A 15,576-nucleotide genomic window follows, 5' to 3' on the forward strand; every position below is an offset into this window, starting at 1 on the left:
GCTGTTAGATTTATTTTAATGACACCTTAAAATTCAGATGGAGAGCCAACAGGGTCTTGGCTCAGCAGCTATAAACGAGCCCTCTAGGGCAGGTCATTACAAGAAGGCACTCATGGAGGAGGAGGGCAGTTCAGACCCTCTTATTTCTTCATATAAAATCAGGTTGGGAGAGCTCTAAGGGTGAGGGACACAGAGAAATTATTCCAGACAGCTGAGAGGTACAGGGGTTTGGGTGCTGGCAGCAGGAATGTGTTGTCAGTACCCTAACCCAGCATGAAAACACACACACACACACACACACACACACACACACAATCTTTCTCTAGTTTGAGATCTGGGGAGAGGGAAGCCCCACATTCAAACCCCCACTTCTTCTACTTCTAGCTGGTACGAAGTTGATAATCTGCAGAAAAAAAATGAGCAGGGACCATCTGAGAATTGAGAATTGAGAAAGGGGAAAGAGAATCCTCCAACATTCACAAAATTGATCCTGGGTCCTAACACACAAAATCACCCTGGAAATATTTCACAATGTTAAGGGCTTACAGGCTTGGGACATGAGGTGGCTGGATGATAGATCTCCTGTAAAGCCCTGGTTTCTGTCCTATTATCATAAAAATATTATTATTGTTTTGCTTAGATCAGGATAGGTTCCCTCTAGCCAACAGGCCCATATCCAGGCAGCATATGGAGATGCATCAGCATCTTGTTCAGACCTTGGAGCAGACCAGCTATCCCATTTTAAAGATGTATAAGCTGAAGCCCAAGGAAGCATGGTAAAGGCCTGGTTTGGGGCTAAACATGCTTTAGTACTGTCTCAAACAGCATCAAACTCATCAGTCTTCATGCCCTCCATCTCCTTAAGCTCGCTGTCCCAGACAGCCCACTCTTACCCCCACTCTGGGTGATGTAGCGGACCCAGGGCAGGGCCTGGTATCCACTTTTCTCAATGATCTTCATGTACCGGACCTGGAAGACAATAAAAATTAGGGAGGCAGTTCAGCTGTAGCAGTTCCTTCTAGAGTCACCTGTGAGGACTGGGGTATGACTCATGGGAGAGCCCCTGCCTAGCATGTATCAGTCCCTGGGTTCAATCCCAGTGTGGGGGAAGGAGGATACTGGGAGGGGGAAGTACCTAGAGGCAGAGGGAAAAGTGACAAACTGTGTCAAGAGAACACATACAGGACATGCTTTAGGATACAAAGTGACACAAGCTAGGAGTCTTTGGGTATGACAGGCACAAAGAGGAAGTGATCCAGGCTTGTAGGGAAAATACAGGTCAGAGTGGGGGACTGGTCAAGAGAATGGAGACTACTCTGATGTAGGTGCCAGTGTGAGAGGTGGAGAGGGAAGAGCCCCAGCCTGAGAAGAGGCGGCATTCCCAGGCAGAAGACAAAGAAGCAGAGAACTTGGCATGGGGACACATGATTTCCCTAGAGCTTGGGAATGTATATGGAAGGATGTCATCAGTTCAAGGCCAGCCTGAGTTGTGTAGTGAGTTCAAGACTAGTCTGCACTCAGTGAGTCCTTGGCTAGCTTGGGTTACAAACAAAATAAAAATGCCTGTTGTGGTGGTACACTCCTCCAATCTCAGCACTTGGGAAGCAGAGCCACACTGGTCTCTGCTTGAGTTTAATGCCAGCCTGGTCTACATAGTGAGTTCCAGGTCAGCCTGGCTACAGTGAGACCCTGTCTCAAAAAAAAAAAGGAGCTGGAGATGTCTCAGTGGTTAAGAGCTCTGGGTTTAACATCTATATAGTAGATCACAACTCCAGGTCTAGGGGGTGTGACACCCTCCACAGGTACTGCACACACACACAGTACACAGATAAATATGTAGTCAAAATACTGATACGCATAAAATAATTAAAGCTCAAATGAATAAATAAGATGTGAGATGGGAGGTGACTAAAGCCAAGAGGGAAGAAAAGTAGGGAACCTCCCTACCCTTGTTCCTCACCTGGATGCCAGAGACAGTAAAGTATGGAATCTCAAACTTGACCCCGATGGGTGGCCGGCCCTCCACCTCCTCAGTTTCCACACTGGGGAGCCCAAAGTGGGCACGCATCAAGTATTCCTTGCCACCCTGTGGACACACAGACATCAATCACTCTCTGGGTAGTCCCCCTCTGTCTCTGAGACCATCCTCACAGCAGGCTCTATAGAGAACTGTCAGATTTCAAAGTCAAGAGTGCTCACTGAGATCCATAGGAAAAATCTAACTCTTGTCCCTCCGTCTGGAGGAACACAGGCAAACAGACAGATCAAATCCTCCAGTGGCTGGGTTCCATTGCAAAGGCCCATAGTTCCAGCTACCCTGGAAAGCAAAGCAGGAGGATCAAAGAGTACAAGTTCAAGGCCAGACTGGGTTACAGAGTGAGACCTTGTGTCAAGAAAACAAGGGCCAGGATTGTAGAATAGTGGTAGAACACTTGTGGAGACTGTTCAACACCCTAGGTTTCACTCCCACAGCTGCATGTATGTGTGAATCACTAACACCAGGGTGCAGCTGTGGCTCAACTGGTAGAGTGCTTGCCTAGCACACATGAAGCTCTGGGCTCCATTCCCCAGAACCACAAAAAAACAGGTGCCTTGGTACCTGTAATCCCAGCACATGGGAGGTAGGGGGAAGACCAGGAGATCAAAGTTCTTCTTGGCTACATAGGGGATTGGAGAAGACCGTAAGTCACATGAGACCTTGTCTCAAAAAAGTAAAGGGTTGGGCTGGAGATGGCTCAGTGGGGAAGAACACTTGCTGCTCTCCCAGAGGACCCAAGTTTGGTTCCCAGAAACCACAAGGTAGCTCACAACCAGCTCAATTCCAGTGCCAGGGGATCGAATGCCTTCTCTGACAAGGCACACACATGGTGCACACACTATATACAGGGAAAATACTTAAACATATAAAAAGTTAATAAGTCAGCTGGGCAGTGTGGTGGCCCATGCCTTTAATTCCAGCAGAACTCTGTGAGTTCCAGGACAGCCAGAGATACACAGAGAAACCATGTTTTGAAATAATAATAATAATAAAATTAAAAAGCCAACAACAGCTAGGCAGTGGTAGCACAAGCTTTCAATCCCAGCACTCAGGAGACAGAGGCAGGTGGATCTCTCTGAGTTCAAGGCCAGCCTGGTCTACAGAGCAAGCTCCAGGACAGTCTTCAAAGTTACAGAGAAGCCCTGTCTTGAGTAAAAAAAAAAGTCAATAATAAATAAATAAAGGGCTGTCAAGATTATGAAGCAAGAAAGGTAATTCCTGCCAAGCCTGTCTATCTGAATTCAATCCCTGGGGCCCACATGGATAAAGAGATAACCAACTCCTATAAGTTGTCCTCTGACTGCCACATGCATACACACACACACACATATACACACACACAAAATAACATCAAATAAAGCCACCAGTGATCAGAATGTGGAGAATGTGAGTCATAATTGAACATTATGGCACACACCTTTAATACCAGCACTCAAGAGGCAGAGGCAGGCAGATTTCTGTGAGTTCCAGGCCAGCCTTTTCTACATGTGAGTTCTAGACCAGCCATGGCTACACAGTGAGACCTTGTCTAAAAACAAAACATCAACAAAAAGAATGTATTGTCAGTTATTATCCATCCCATTTCACAGATGAGTCTATGAAGGAAAAACCAGGAACCAAGGCCATATCCCTGTGGGGTTTATGGCAGTAGTGTGATGCTGTTTCAGGAGACCTCAGTTTCCCCACCTTAGTCTGGGTTTTCAGTCAGGGTCTCGTGTAGAATAGGCTAGACTTGAAGTAGTTATGTAGGTAAGGATAAGCATGAATTCTTTATTCTCCTGCCTCTACCTCTTATACGGAAGGAAGACAGACTCAGCCATACATGGAATGTGCCAATCTAGAACCAGACAGCCTGGCTTCCCTCTTGATCACCAGCCATGGATAGCCATCTGCATACTGATGAGGTTCTTTGAGGTATCCTGCACCTTGACCTCATGTGGTGCAGGCAAGCCCCACCACCACTGAAGTCCCCTCTCACCCTGGGCCCTGCCTTTCTCAATACTTACCGGGAAGGACTTGATACTCCAAATGACAACATTCTTCTCAGGCACATACTTGGCACTGCCCACACTGGTCTTGAAGCGTGGGGAATCTGCATCACTGGGTACAGGCACAGATATTTCCACACCATTGGCCACTGACTGCTTTTTAAATTGCCCCTTAGCCTGCCAGGAGAGACAGTAGGAAACAAAAAGAATCCTGAGCAAGATTAGTGGTGGATGCTTGTAAGTCCAGCTACTCTGGAGACTGAAACAGGAGGATGTCAAGTTCAAGGCCTGCCAGGACTATAGAGAGTGTTCAAGGCCATCCTGGACTATAGAGACAGTGTTCAAAGCCAGCCTAGACTAAAGAGACAGTGTTCAAGGCTACCCTGGACTATAGAGACAGTGTTCAAGGCCATTCTGGACTATAGAGACAGTGTTCAAGGCCATCCTGGACTATAGAGACAGTACTCAAGGCCAGCCTGGACTATAGAGACAGTACTCAAGGCCAGCCTGGACTATAAAAGACAGTACTCAAGGCCAGCCTGGACTATAGAGACAGTGCCCAAGGCCAGCCTGGACTATAAAAGACAGTACTCAAGGCCAGCCTGGACTATAGAGACAGTGTTCAAGGTCACCCTGAACTATAGAGACAGTGTTCAAGGACTAGACTATAAAAACAGTGCCCAAGGCCAGCCTGGACTATAGAGACAGTGTTCAAGGTCACCCTGAACTATAGAGACAGTGTTCAAGGCCAGCCTAGACTATAGAGACTGTGTTCAAGGCCAGCCTGGACTATAGAGACAGTGTTCAAGGCCAGCTTGGGCAATTAAATGAGATCTCCTTTGAACAAACAAAACAGAAAAAAAAAAAAAAAAAAAAAAAAAAAAAAAAGGATGGGACTATAGCTTGATACAGAGTGAATACCTAGCTTTCAAGATGCCCTAATGACATCCCTGGTTAGAGAAAGGGAAGAGAACAGGCTGGTGAGATGGCTCAGGTAAAGGTACTTAATATCAAGTTTAAGGACCTGAGTTCAATTCCTGGGATCCACATGGTTAAAAGAGAGAACTGATTTCTGCAAGTTGTCCTCTGACTTCCATGCCATAGGCCTACCCACACACATACATGTACACAAAAGAAATAAAATTAAAATGTGGCCTAGTATGGTGGCACACAACTTTAATCCTAGCACTTGGGAGGCAGAGGCAGGTAAATAGATCTGTGAGCTCAAGGCCAGCCTGGTCTACAAAGCCAGGGACAGGACAGGCTCCAAAGCTACACAGAGAAACCTTGTCTCAAAATACCAAATCCAAATTAAAAACAAACAAATAAAAAATCTTAAATAAGTGCTGAGAAGATACAGTCATCTGATTTATGAGTTTGAGGACATCCTTGTCTACACAAAGAGTTCATCCAGGGTTACACATGAGATCTTGCTTAAAAAAAGAAAAAAGGAAAAAGAAAAAAAAAAAGAGAGAGAGAGAGAGAGACTGGAGAGATGGCTCAATGGTTAAGAACACTGGCTACTTTTCCAGAGGACTTCAGTTCGATTCTCAGTGCCCTCACAGAGGCTCACTCCAGTTCCAGGAGATCTTTATAGTCTCTGTGGGCACCAGGCAGGCAAACCCTGCACATCAGACATACATGCACGCAAAACAGCCACACACAAAATTAAGGAAAAAGGGTTAAAAATGAACAGAACCCTGCATGCCCAGCTAGGAGCCTCGCCATGGAACCTGTACTGAGAGAGCCTGGAAAGCCTTCCTCTAGAGCTCACTTTGACCATGATCTCCACCCGGCTGTGGGAGAATTTCTCAATGACCGACTCAATCCAGATCAGGGGTTTGACCTGCAGGCAGACAAGAAGGCAGTTCTCAGATTCTGACGTAAGTCCTTGGTCCACTACCCACCCCGTCCTTTGTGTTGGGCTTCTGGGCTCACCTGCGTGCTGAGGCGATAGGACATGAGTTCAAAGTCCCCATCTGGGGGGATGAAGGAGATTGTGCGGTCATTGTCAAAGCGTGAAAGCCTCACACACTGGTGGAATTTCACATCTTCCAGTTCCACAGACTTGTTCTTGCTGCCTGAAACTCATCAGAGTGCAGCAAGCAGAATGACCCTGGGGCTGAGGAGTTTGTCCCACCCTATCTTCTCTAGGTTTGCTGAGGAAGCCCAGGGTCTGGGCTGAGTGGTGGTGGGAGCAGAGACAAACCCAGAGTCTGCCTTCCACCCCTACACTTCTGTTTGCTGTTTTCATTTTATTTAGAGTTGCTTTTTTTTTTTTTATTTAGAGTTAGTAGGGTTTTACTTTTTTCTTTTCTTTCTTTTCTCTCTCTCTCTCTCTCTCTCTCTCTCTCTCTCTCTCTCTCTCTCTCTCTCTCTTTTGAGACAGGGTCTAACATGGTCTTGGCAGTCCTGTCCTGAAATTCCTTATATAGACCAGGCCAGCTTCCAAATCACAGAGATCCACCCACCTCTGCCTCCCAGGTGCTGGGATTAAACACATGGACCACCATACCCAGCACAAATTTTAGTACTTTTAATTAGAAGGGAGGTTTGTCTCTTTGGATGACTGTGTGTGTATGCATGTTCTAGTGTTCACAGAGCTCCTGGAGCTGGGGTTGTGAATGATTATAAACCACTGGCTATAGGTGCTGGGAACTGAACTCAGGTCCTCTGCAGGAACAAGAAGTGCCCTGAGTCACTGGGCTGCCTCTCCAGGCCCTACTTTCCCCTTTGTGTGTACTGTAAATATATTGCGTGCATGCATGTACTATATGGATTCATGTGTACATGTGTAAACCAGAAGCTAATCACTCCCTAACTTTTTCCCTAAATTATTATTCCATGTATTTTATTTACTTGGGAGGTAGGGCATGCTTGTCCTAGTGTAAGTGGAGGTCAGAAACAACTTGCAGAAGTCAGCTCTCTCTCCACCATGTGGGTCCTGGGGATGGAACTCAGATGATCAGTTTGCTGGTAAATGTCTTCAGTCACTCACTGAGCCACAGCCCTTTTTGTGTTTAACATATTGTGTGTGTGTGTGATGTGTATGAGCATGGATGCATAGCTGCCATGCTGTTTCCTTCCCACCTTATCAAAGCACCAGAACACTTGTTCTGTCATGCCATCTAATGTAGCTAGCCTATGAGCTTTTGGAAGATTCTCCTGTCTCTGAGCTTAGACTTCATGGGGCTGTAGAGATGGCTCAGTGGTTAAAAGCACTGGCTGCTCTTGTAAGGATCTAGGTTCAATTCCCACCACCCCAACCTTCTATATATAACTAACTCTGGTCCCAAGGAATCTGACACCCTCTTCTGGCCTTTCTGGGCACTGTACACACATGGTGCATACATACATACAGGCAAAATACCCACACACATAATAAACAAGCACATAAATAACAGATGCATACCAGCACTTACAGGTTTTTCTGTGTGGGTTTAGGGATCTCATTCAGGTCACTGTGTTTGTGGCCAAGTGATTTCCCTGCTGAGCCTTCTTTCTTGTCCTCTGTCTTATCTTTTGACACAGGGTGTCTCATTCAACTTGGAGCTCACCAACTGGCAAACAAGGCTAGCCAGAGCACTCTGCCTTACTCCTCCAGTGTCACAAAATCATGCCTACTCTTTGTATTTTCTTTTTGGGACAGGGTTCTACCTTGTAACCTTGGCTGTCCTGGAACTTACAGGGATCTGCCTGCTCTTCCTCCTACATGCTGGGATTAAAGGCATGCACCACTACTGCCTGACTTCTATGCCTTTTTAATTTTAATTATTTTATGTTATGTGCTTTAATATTTTGCCTGTATGTATGTCTGTGTGATGATATCAGATATTGGAGTTACAGACAGTAATGAGCTGCTGTGTGGGTGCTAGGAATTGAACCCAAGTATCCTGGAAGAGCAGTCAGTGTTCTTAACTGCTGAGCCATCTCTCTAGTCCCCTATGCCTGTTTCTTTGTCTTGTTTTTTCAAATAGGGATTCTCTGTATCTTGGGCTGTTCTGGAACTCTCTCTGTAGACCAGGCTAGCCTCAAACTCACAGAGAGCCACCTGCCTCTGCCTCCCTGAGGGCTGAGATTAAAGGAATGCACCACTATTGCCTGGCTATACCTGCTTTTTATGTGTTCTGGGGATCTAAACTCAGGTCTTCATGTTGATGTTCAAGTACTGTTCCAGCTGAGCCATCTCTTTGATTCCTTTTCTAACTTGTATAGTTCCTACACTTGTTTGATTTGTATTGGTGTAAAGTGTTTTGGGATTTTTTTTTTTGGTTTTTTGTTTGTTTGTTTGTTTGTTTTTGAATTTTTTGTTTTTTGTTTTCGAGACAGGGTTGCTTTGGGGCCTGTCCTGGAACTCACTCTCTATACCAGGCTGGCCTTGAACTCACAGAGATCTGCCAACCTCTGCCTCCCAAGTGCAGGGAGTAAAGGCCTGTGCCACCAACATTCAGCTAGATGGGGTAGCCTAGAATGGCCTCAAACTTACTAAGTAGCTGAGAATTACCTTGAACTTCTGCTTCTACCTCCCAAGTTGGATTATACTGATGCAACACTGTGTGGCTCTACTTAGTTTTTGTTTGGTTGGTTTTATTTTATTTTATTTTATTTTTTGAGACTGTTTCTCTGTGTTGCTTTGGAGCCTGTCCTGTAACTAGCTCTGTAGACAAGGCTGGCCTCGAACTCACAGAGATCCATCTGCCTCTGCCTCCCGAGCACCACCACTGCCAGGCTGTTGGTTTTATTTTACACTGTGGTGTGTATGTGTGTGTGTACACACATTTGTATGTATGTGCATATGTGTTCATGGACACCAAAGGACAATACCAGGTGTCTTTCCTCAGATGTCATCCTCCTTTTTTTTCCCCCCCAGACAGCATTTCTCTTTTGGCCTGGAACTTGGTGATTAGGCTATCCTGGCCCCCTTGGAATTCTTAACGAATCAACCATTTGTCTCTGCCCACTTCTCACAACGCTTCCATTGACCTACGGAGAAAATGACATTGAACTCTTAACCCTCCTGCCTCAGCTTCCAGAGTGCTGACATTACAGCATGGATTGCTATGCCTATATCTCTGTGAGATGTTCAAATATGATTAACCTGCCTCCTTCCATTAGAATGTCAAGGCCAGAAACTGGCATGGTCTGCGGCCAGCTCTCATTAACAAAGCATTTGCTAGGTGAAATTCACTGCTGAGATGCAAGTGCAAGGCTCAATTATCAGAAGGCATCTTAGAACTGACTGAAGTCTAGGAGGCCTCTAGTTGTTTTCTACCCCATCCCCGGAAAGGGATCCCCCCCAATCTTACGGCCAGTAAGCTCAAAGAGCACTCGGTCATTGAGGCCCAGCCGCAGTTCTGGCATCCCAGACAAAAACACCTTCAGCTTGATGGTACCCACAATCTCGCTGAGCAAGACACTGCCATTAGCGTTGACCTGCAAAGGGGGTGTCCCAATATGGGGTGTCAACAGGTACAGAGTCCCCTCTCCTGCCCCCAGGACATGAGGGACAGAAACTCACCAGAAGGTTAACAGATTCTATAACATCAATGAAGACTTCATTCTTTTTGTACTTGATCCCCTCAGAGCGCCAAGACACAGCATTGGTGACCGTGGGTGGTACTCGAGACTTGCCCGTCTCCAGTTTATTGCCCTGTTGTGTAATGTACCTATTGGAAAGAACAGTGAGACTCTACAGCTAAACTAGGGACACCTCAGAGGGAGCAGCTTCCTCAAAGAGACCAGCCTCCTGGTCATAGGCACCTTCCCTCACACTCACTCCTGCAGGATCTTGCTGTCTGTGGTCTGTGGAAAGCCGAAGTCCATGAGCTCGTCCAGCAGCTCGTACACAATAACAAAGTTATCTCGGATGCTCTCCTCCTCCAGCTCCTTAAAATACTCACAGAAGACCTGGACATGGGGTTCCAGGGAACACACTCAGCAAGCCAGTAAGCAATTATGGACCACCTACTCTGTGCCTGGGGTGCAAATAAAGAGATGAGCTTTCTCCCATGAAGCAATTTAATGAGGAAAAGTGATCATCAATCGTATCCAACACGCCAGGTGGGAAGGAGGAAAACAGCAGTGGAAATCTACACTTTGAAGAATCTTGACAGACAGCCACGGAGGGTTTAATATGGATTTTCTAGGTGTGAATATGGTACAGGGGTTGAAGGAAGCAAACACCTGGCTATAGATCAAGACTCTACAAATGAGCCATACCCCCAAAGCCCCTCACTGGGGGATTCTATACAGGGGCTCTACAAAGAAGCCACACTCCAGACTGTTTTTTTTTGAGACAGGGTCTAGCTATGGAGCCTAGGTTGCCATGAAATTTCCATCCTTTTGCTGTAGCCTTCAAAACTCTAGACTGAGAGGTCTGATCCATCTTATGTTCCCCCCCCCAAAAAAGTGTGGAGGCCAGGTATGGTTGTTCACATCTTTAATCCCAGCACTGAGAAGGCAGAAACAAGTGGGTTTTGCTGAGTTCAAAGCCAGTCTGGTCTATACAGTGAGTTCCAGGACAGCCTAGACTAAAACAAAGAGACCTTGCTTCAATAAATAAAACAAACAAAAAAGTATGTAGGCCTGAGAGATGCTCAGTGGTTAAGAGCACTGGCTGCTCTTACAGGAAACCTATGTCCCATGTTCAGTTCCCAGCACAAGACTCATAACTGTCTATACTCCAGTTCTAGGTGATCCCAACATTTTGGTCAGGCCTCTGTGGCCACTGCACACACAAGGTGCATACATACACGAAGGCAAAACACACATATACATAAAATAAAAAGTAAATACATTTATTTTATTTTTGGAGACAGGGTTTCTCTATATTGCTTTGGAGCCTGTCCTGGAACTCACTCTGTAGACCAGGCTGGCCTCGAACTCACAGAGATCTGCCTGCCTCTGCCTCCTGAGCGTTGGGATTAAAGGTGTGCACCAACAACGTCAGGCTTTAAATATTATTTATTTATTATGTATATATTGTTCTGTCTGTATATATGCCTGCAGACCAGAAGATGGCACCTGATCTCATTACAGATGGCTGTGAGCCACCATGTGGTGGCTGGAAATTGAACTCAGGACCTCTAGAAGAGCAGCCAGTGCTCTTAACCTCTGAGCCATCTCTCAAGCCCCCCAAAAAGTAAATACATTTTTAATAAAGTATGTATCTTTAAAAACCTGTGCTCTGTGCGTGTGTGTGTGTGTGCACGCTCACACACACACACACACACACACGCGCGCACACACACACACACACACACACCATGGCTCTCTGTATCTGTCAGGTGACATGTAGGAGCCAGTGATGTGATGTAAATGGATAAGAGTAAAACAGTGAGTAGATGTAATTCTCCAGTACAGGAAAAACCACATCAAAACAAGACAGACTAGACAGATGGCTCAACAGGAAAAGTCACTTGTTATCAAACCTGAGAACCCTGGAACTCATGTGCTGGAAGGCTAGCTGTCCTCTGATCTCCACACCCATGGCTCACACATGTGCACATGCACAAACACGCAAAAGAACTAATTGGGCAGTTCCTACTGTGGGAAGAATGCTGACTGCCCAGCTACAAATAAATTTTTAAAAAATTTAAAAATTATCTTCTGTGGGGTGGTGGTGGTACAGGCCTTTAATCCCAGCTCTTGGGAGGCAGAGGCAGGCAGATCTCTGAATTTGAGGCCAGCCTGGTGTACAGGGTGAGTTCCAGGACAGCCAGGGTGTTATACAGAGAAACCTTGTCTCAAAAAAACCGAGAGGGGGGAAGGAAGGGAGGGAAGGATGGAGAAAGGGATGGAGGGAGGGAGGAAGAAAAACAGATAAAAAAAAAAAAAAACTTCCAGATGTATATAAGGTATACATGTATTCATGAACAGAAACACATTTACTGAAGTCTTTGGTCCTATCACAAGTGTGCTTCACTATACATATGCAAAGATTCTGACATCTGAAAACATCCAAGATCTGGTACTCTTCCAGTACCAAGCACACTGATGCCCAGCCTGCATCTCCTGGGAAGGGAGATGCACTCAGTCAACATTTGAATCTTGTTCTGCTCAAATCCCTTACCTACATTCTATTCACACCTCAGGACTTTTTTGTTCACTGTGTCCTCAGCTGAGGACAATTCCTCTGTATTACTTCACCTCCAAGGCCCCCTTTTCTGCTGTCCCTTACTTCCCTTCCCACTACACCAGCACTTCTGCTTGTTCACAGGCAGATAGAAGCCATTTCCTGAAGGTCATACAGCAGAGAAGTGTGACCTCAGATCTGGGGGAGCCTCTTCCTAACCCAATTATGAGAATACAGTGAGGAGGCTTTGATGGGCAGGGTCAGAAGACTGATTAAGGAAGGAGGCAACCAACAGGGGCGTGCACAATTAGTGGAAAAGACAGACCAATGAGAGGCCAGTACGTACCTCCACCGTCTTGTACAGAAAGGAGTATACCAGCGAGGCATTGGCGTTCTTCAGTGTGGTGGCCACCACTGGTTCAGTAAGGTTAAGGAAAAAGAGACACTTTCGAAAAGGGGTGCGACATGTCCCCTGCAGTACCCACCCCATTTCTACTGGCCCTTATCCCATTCACCATGTAAGCTGGTTCTCAGTGCATTGTCCTCAAGGTTCAGTCCTTGGCACTCCTATCCAGCATGGGTGGATGCAGTACAGGTTGCTGTGTTTTATCCACAAGAAGTGTACTCTGCCATGGCTCAGCAGAGGGGCCAGCACACCCTCCTCCTCACGCTGCATAAGCAGTGGCATGAAGTGGTCAATCTCCGTCATGGGCACATCACCTTTGTAGTTTCGACTAATCAAGGGCTAAGGGTAGGTAGAGAGAACTCAGTCACCACCAGTACCCAGACCTAGGGTACAGGGACTTAGGATGTCTAATTCTCTTTTCTCTTACTCTCCTTCTTTCCCATATACACCTGACCTCTATTTTGTTTTATGGAGGGGTGTAATGAGTATGGTTTTTCTGCCTTCCGCCACCTGGTCTTCCCAGGCGGTCTCCCATCCAAGTACTAACCAGGCCCGACCCTGCTTAGCTTCCGAGATCAGACGAGATCGGGCGCGTTCAGGGTGGTACTCTACCAAGTAAACTACATTCCCTAGCCTTTCTTTCTTTTATTAGGCAGTTTTTCTATGTAGTCCCAGCTGGTCTCAAGCTCTCAATCCTCCTGCTGCCTCAGTTTCTTGAATGCTGAGATTACAGTATTTGTCATATACAGAATCTAATTCCCAAAGACTTGTTATCCGAGGAGCCCAGATAAGACTCTAGCTCCATATGCCTCAGTTTCCATGCCTGTTCAGTGAGTACACAAGACCCACAGCTAAAAGTATCATGGGTTCATACAGACCCCCATCAGATTTCTACTAATAAGTGTTATGCTGGGGATAGGCTTGAGAGGTGGTGGCAGGAAGATCAGAAGTGCAAGGCCACCCTTAGCTACACAGGAAGTTCAAAACCAACCTGGGCTACATGAGATTCTGCCCATGTAGGAAAAGGATGCTGGGCTACAGTAATAGAGGAACAGCCTACCATTCACAAAGTCCTCAGTTTCATTCTCAGCACTGCAAAAATCAATAGTCAATTCATCATCAATCAGGAGGACTGGATGTGCTGGCCTTGCCTACCGAGGGCCTGCCATCTCAACTACTATGGAATCTGAGACTGGAGAGTGGCAAATTCAAAGCCTAGCTAAGCTATAGAGTGACTGTGAAGCAGAGTAGTAAGGGGTTGTGAGAGAGCTCAGGGTGTGAAGGGTCTTGACACCAAGCCTGATGGCCTGAGGTCCATCCCCAGCACCCACATGGTGGAAGGGCAGATGTCAGTAAGAAGAGAGCTGGGTGGTGGCAGCCCTCACCTTTAATCCCAGCACTCAGGAAGCAGAGGAAGGGGGATCTCAGTGAGTTCAAAGCTACAGGGAGAAACATCTATCTATCTATCTATCTATCTATCTATCTATCTATCTATCTATCTATCTATCTTTGTGTGTAGCCCTGGCTGTCCTGAACTCGCTCTGTAGACCAGGCTGACCTCAAACTCACAGGTCTGCCTGTCTCTGCCTCCCCGCATGAACCGCGACCGCCTGACTCCATTGCCATTACTGTTTGTTTTTACATGCACTGTTGTTTTCTGTACCACCTTCATGTGTGTGAGGTGGTGGGGTCCATGGCTAGTGTGTCTATAGTCAGAGGACAACTTTGTGGGTGTTCTTTCCCCTTACTTGGGTTTGAGGCTGAAACTCAGGTCACCAAGCTTGAGCAGCCAGTGCCTTGACTCGTTGAGCCTGTTTGATTTTGAGGCAGTGTATCACGTAGCTTCCTACTCCCTTCCGCCTCCGCCTCGCAAGTTCTGGAATTATGGATGTTTATGCGGTGTTCCGGGATCAAACCTAAATGGCTCACAACTGAGGTACATGTCCAGCCCTGTCATTTTATTATAGGGCTCTTGTTTTCACCTGCCGCTATGACTGTCACTGGAGAAGAGACAGGCAGCTTGCAAGGAGAGAGTGAAGACCTTCCTTCGGTTAGTTACTCTGTGCGAATGTATTGAGCCCCACGGTTTGTATAAGGGCTGTGCTGACTGATTCGGGGCGCTCATATTCCCATTTTAGATACAGGGAAACTGAGGCAAGAAGCGACGCCCCTTGCTACAGACGCTGGCTGGAGAGAGAGGGTCCGCAGCTCCGGGTCCTGCGCCCTGGGCCCGCGGTCTCTCCCGGGGTCCTTCAATCCCCCGTCCCCGAACTCACCTTGCCCTTGACGTCTAGAATGAAGACTGCCGAGGCCGACATGGTGATGGCCTTTGAAGCTGAGAGGCGGGAGCAAGAGGCAGAGGCGGCAGCGCAGCTTCCTTCTTCCTGCGGAAGCGCCCTCACCCAGGTGAGCCGCCAGGTGAGCGCGTCTTAAAGGGGAGGCTGCCAGGTGAGCGCGTCTTAAAGGGGAGGCCGCCAGGTGAGCGCGTCTTAAAGGGTGAACAGCGTGGTAGGCTGCAAACGCCAGTACGGCTTCTGGAGCTGGGAAAAGCAGAATTTGCCGTGTGACCGCTGCCCTGTCTCTGTTTCATTTGGCGATCAAGGATGCTAGGGTAGATGATGAGACCTCAGGACATTTACCCATTGATCCTTCTACTCGCCCACCGTGCTTTTTATTCATCATCGCATTCGCCTACCCATTGATCCATCCATCCACCACCTCTTCACATGCCCTTCCATCCCTCTATCCACCCACGCACCCATCTACCACCACCTCTCACATCCAAATCCACATCCATCAGTCCACCCATACATACACCTATCCACCCACCCAAGCTTTGGTCCATTCACCAGGGCGTCAGTCTGATCACGTATTTATGTAGCTTCTCTCACACATACCATTCTCAACAGGACTGGACCCCACTCAGTGTTGGTCCCCAGTGGCCACCACTACATGTTCAGGGTTAGTCCCTCTCATTCACGTGCACTATACCTTTTACTACTTCCGTTTATTTTAGTTTGTTTATTTGGTTGGTTTTGTTTTTTGTTTTTTTCATAACAGGGTTTCTCTG

General features: G+C 46.9%; 1 protein-coding gene and 1 pseudogene across 2 annotated transcripts; both read right to left on the reverse strand.

Moving 5' to 3' along the window:
• On the reverse strand, nt 1-14,866 carry Ap1m2 (adaptor related protein complex 1 subunit mu 2). 2 transcript variants are annotated; one of them, XM_051196844.1, is made up of 12 exons: nt 14,783-14,866; nt 12,689-12,845; nt 12,447-12,514; nt 9,803-9,933; nt 9,545-9,692; nt 9,333-9,459; nt 5,965-6,107; nt 5,801-5,872; nt 4,045-4,203; nt 1,961-2,086; nt 894-969; nt 1-403 (listed from the first exon to the last, which is right to left on the reverse strand). In XM_051196844.1, exons 1-12 carry the CDS (start codon nt 14,822-14,824, stop codon nt 381-383), a joined length of 1,272 nt encoding a protein of 423 aa, XP_051052801.1. In that variant the 5' UTR covers nt 14,825-14,866; the 3' UTR covers nt 1-380. The 2 variants fall into 2 exon arrangements, with proteins under 2 accessions (XP_051052801.1, XP_051052800.1); XM_051196843.1 differs by having other exon boundaries at nt 5,965-6,113.
• Nucleotides 13,015-13,112, reverse strand: LOC127232010 (uncharacterized; annotated as a pseudogene).
• Nucleotides 14,867-15,576: the final 710 nt, after the last annotated feature.

This window comes from Phodopus roborovskii, unplaced genomic scaffold, assembly GCF_943737965.1.
Source record: "Phodopus roborovskii unplaced genomic scaffold, PHOROB, whole genome shotgun sequence".
Lineage (NCBI taxonomy): Eukaryota > Metazoa > Chordata > Mammalia > Rodentia > Cricetidae > Phodopus > Phodopus roborovskii.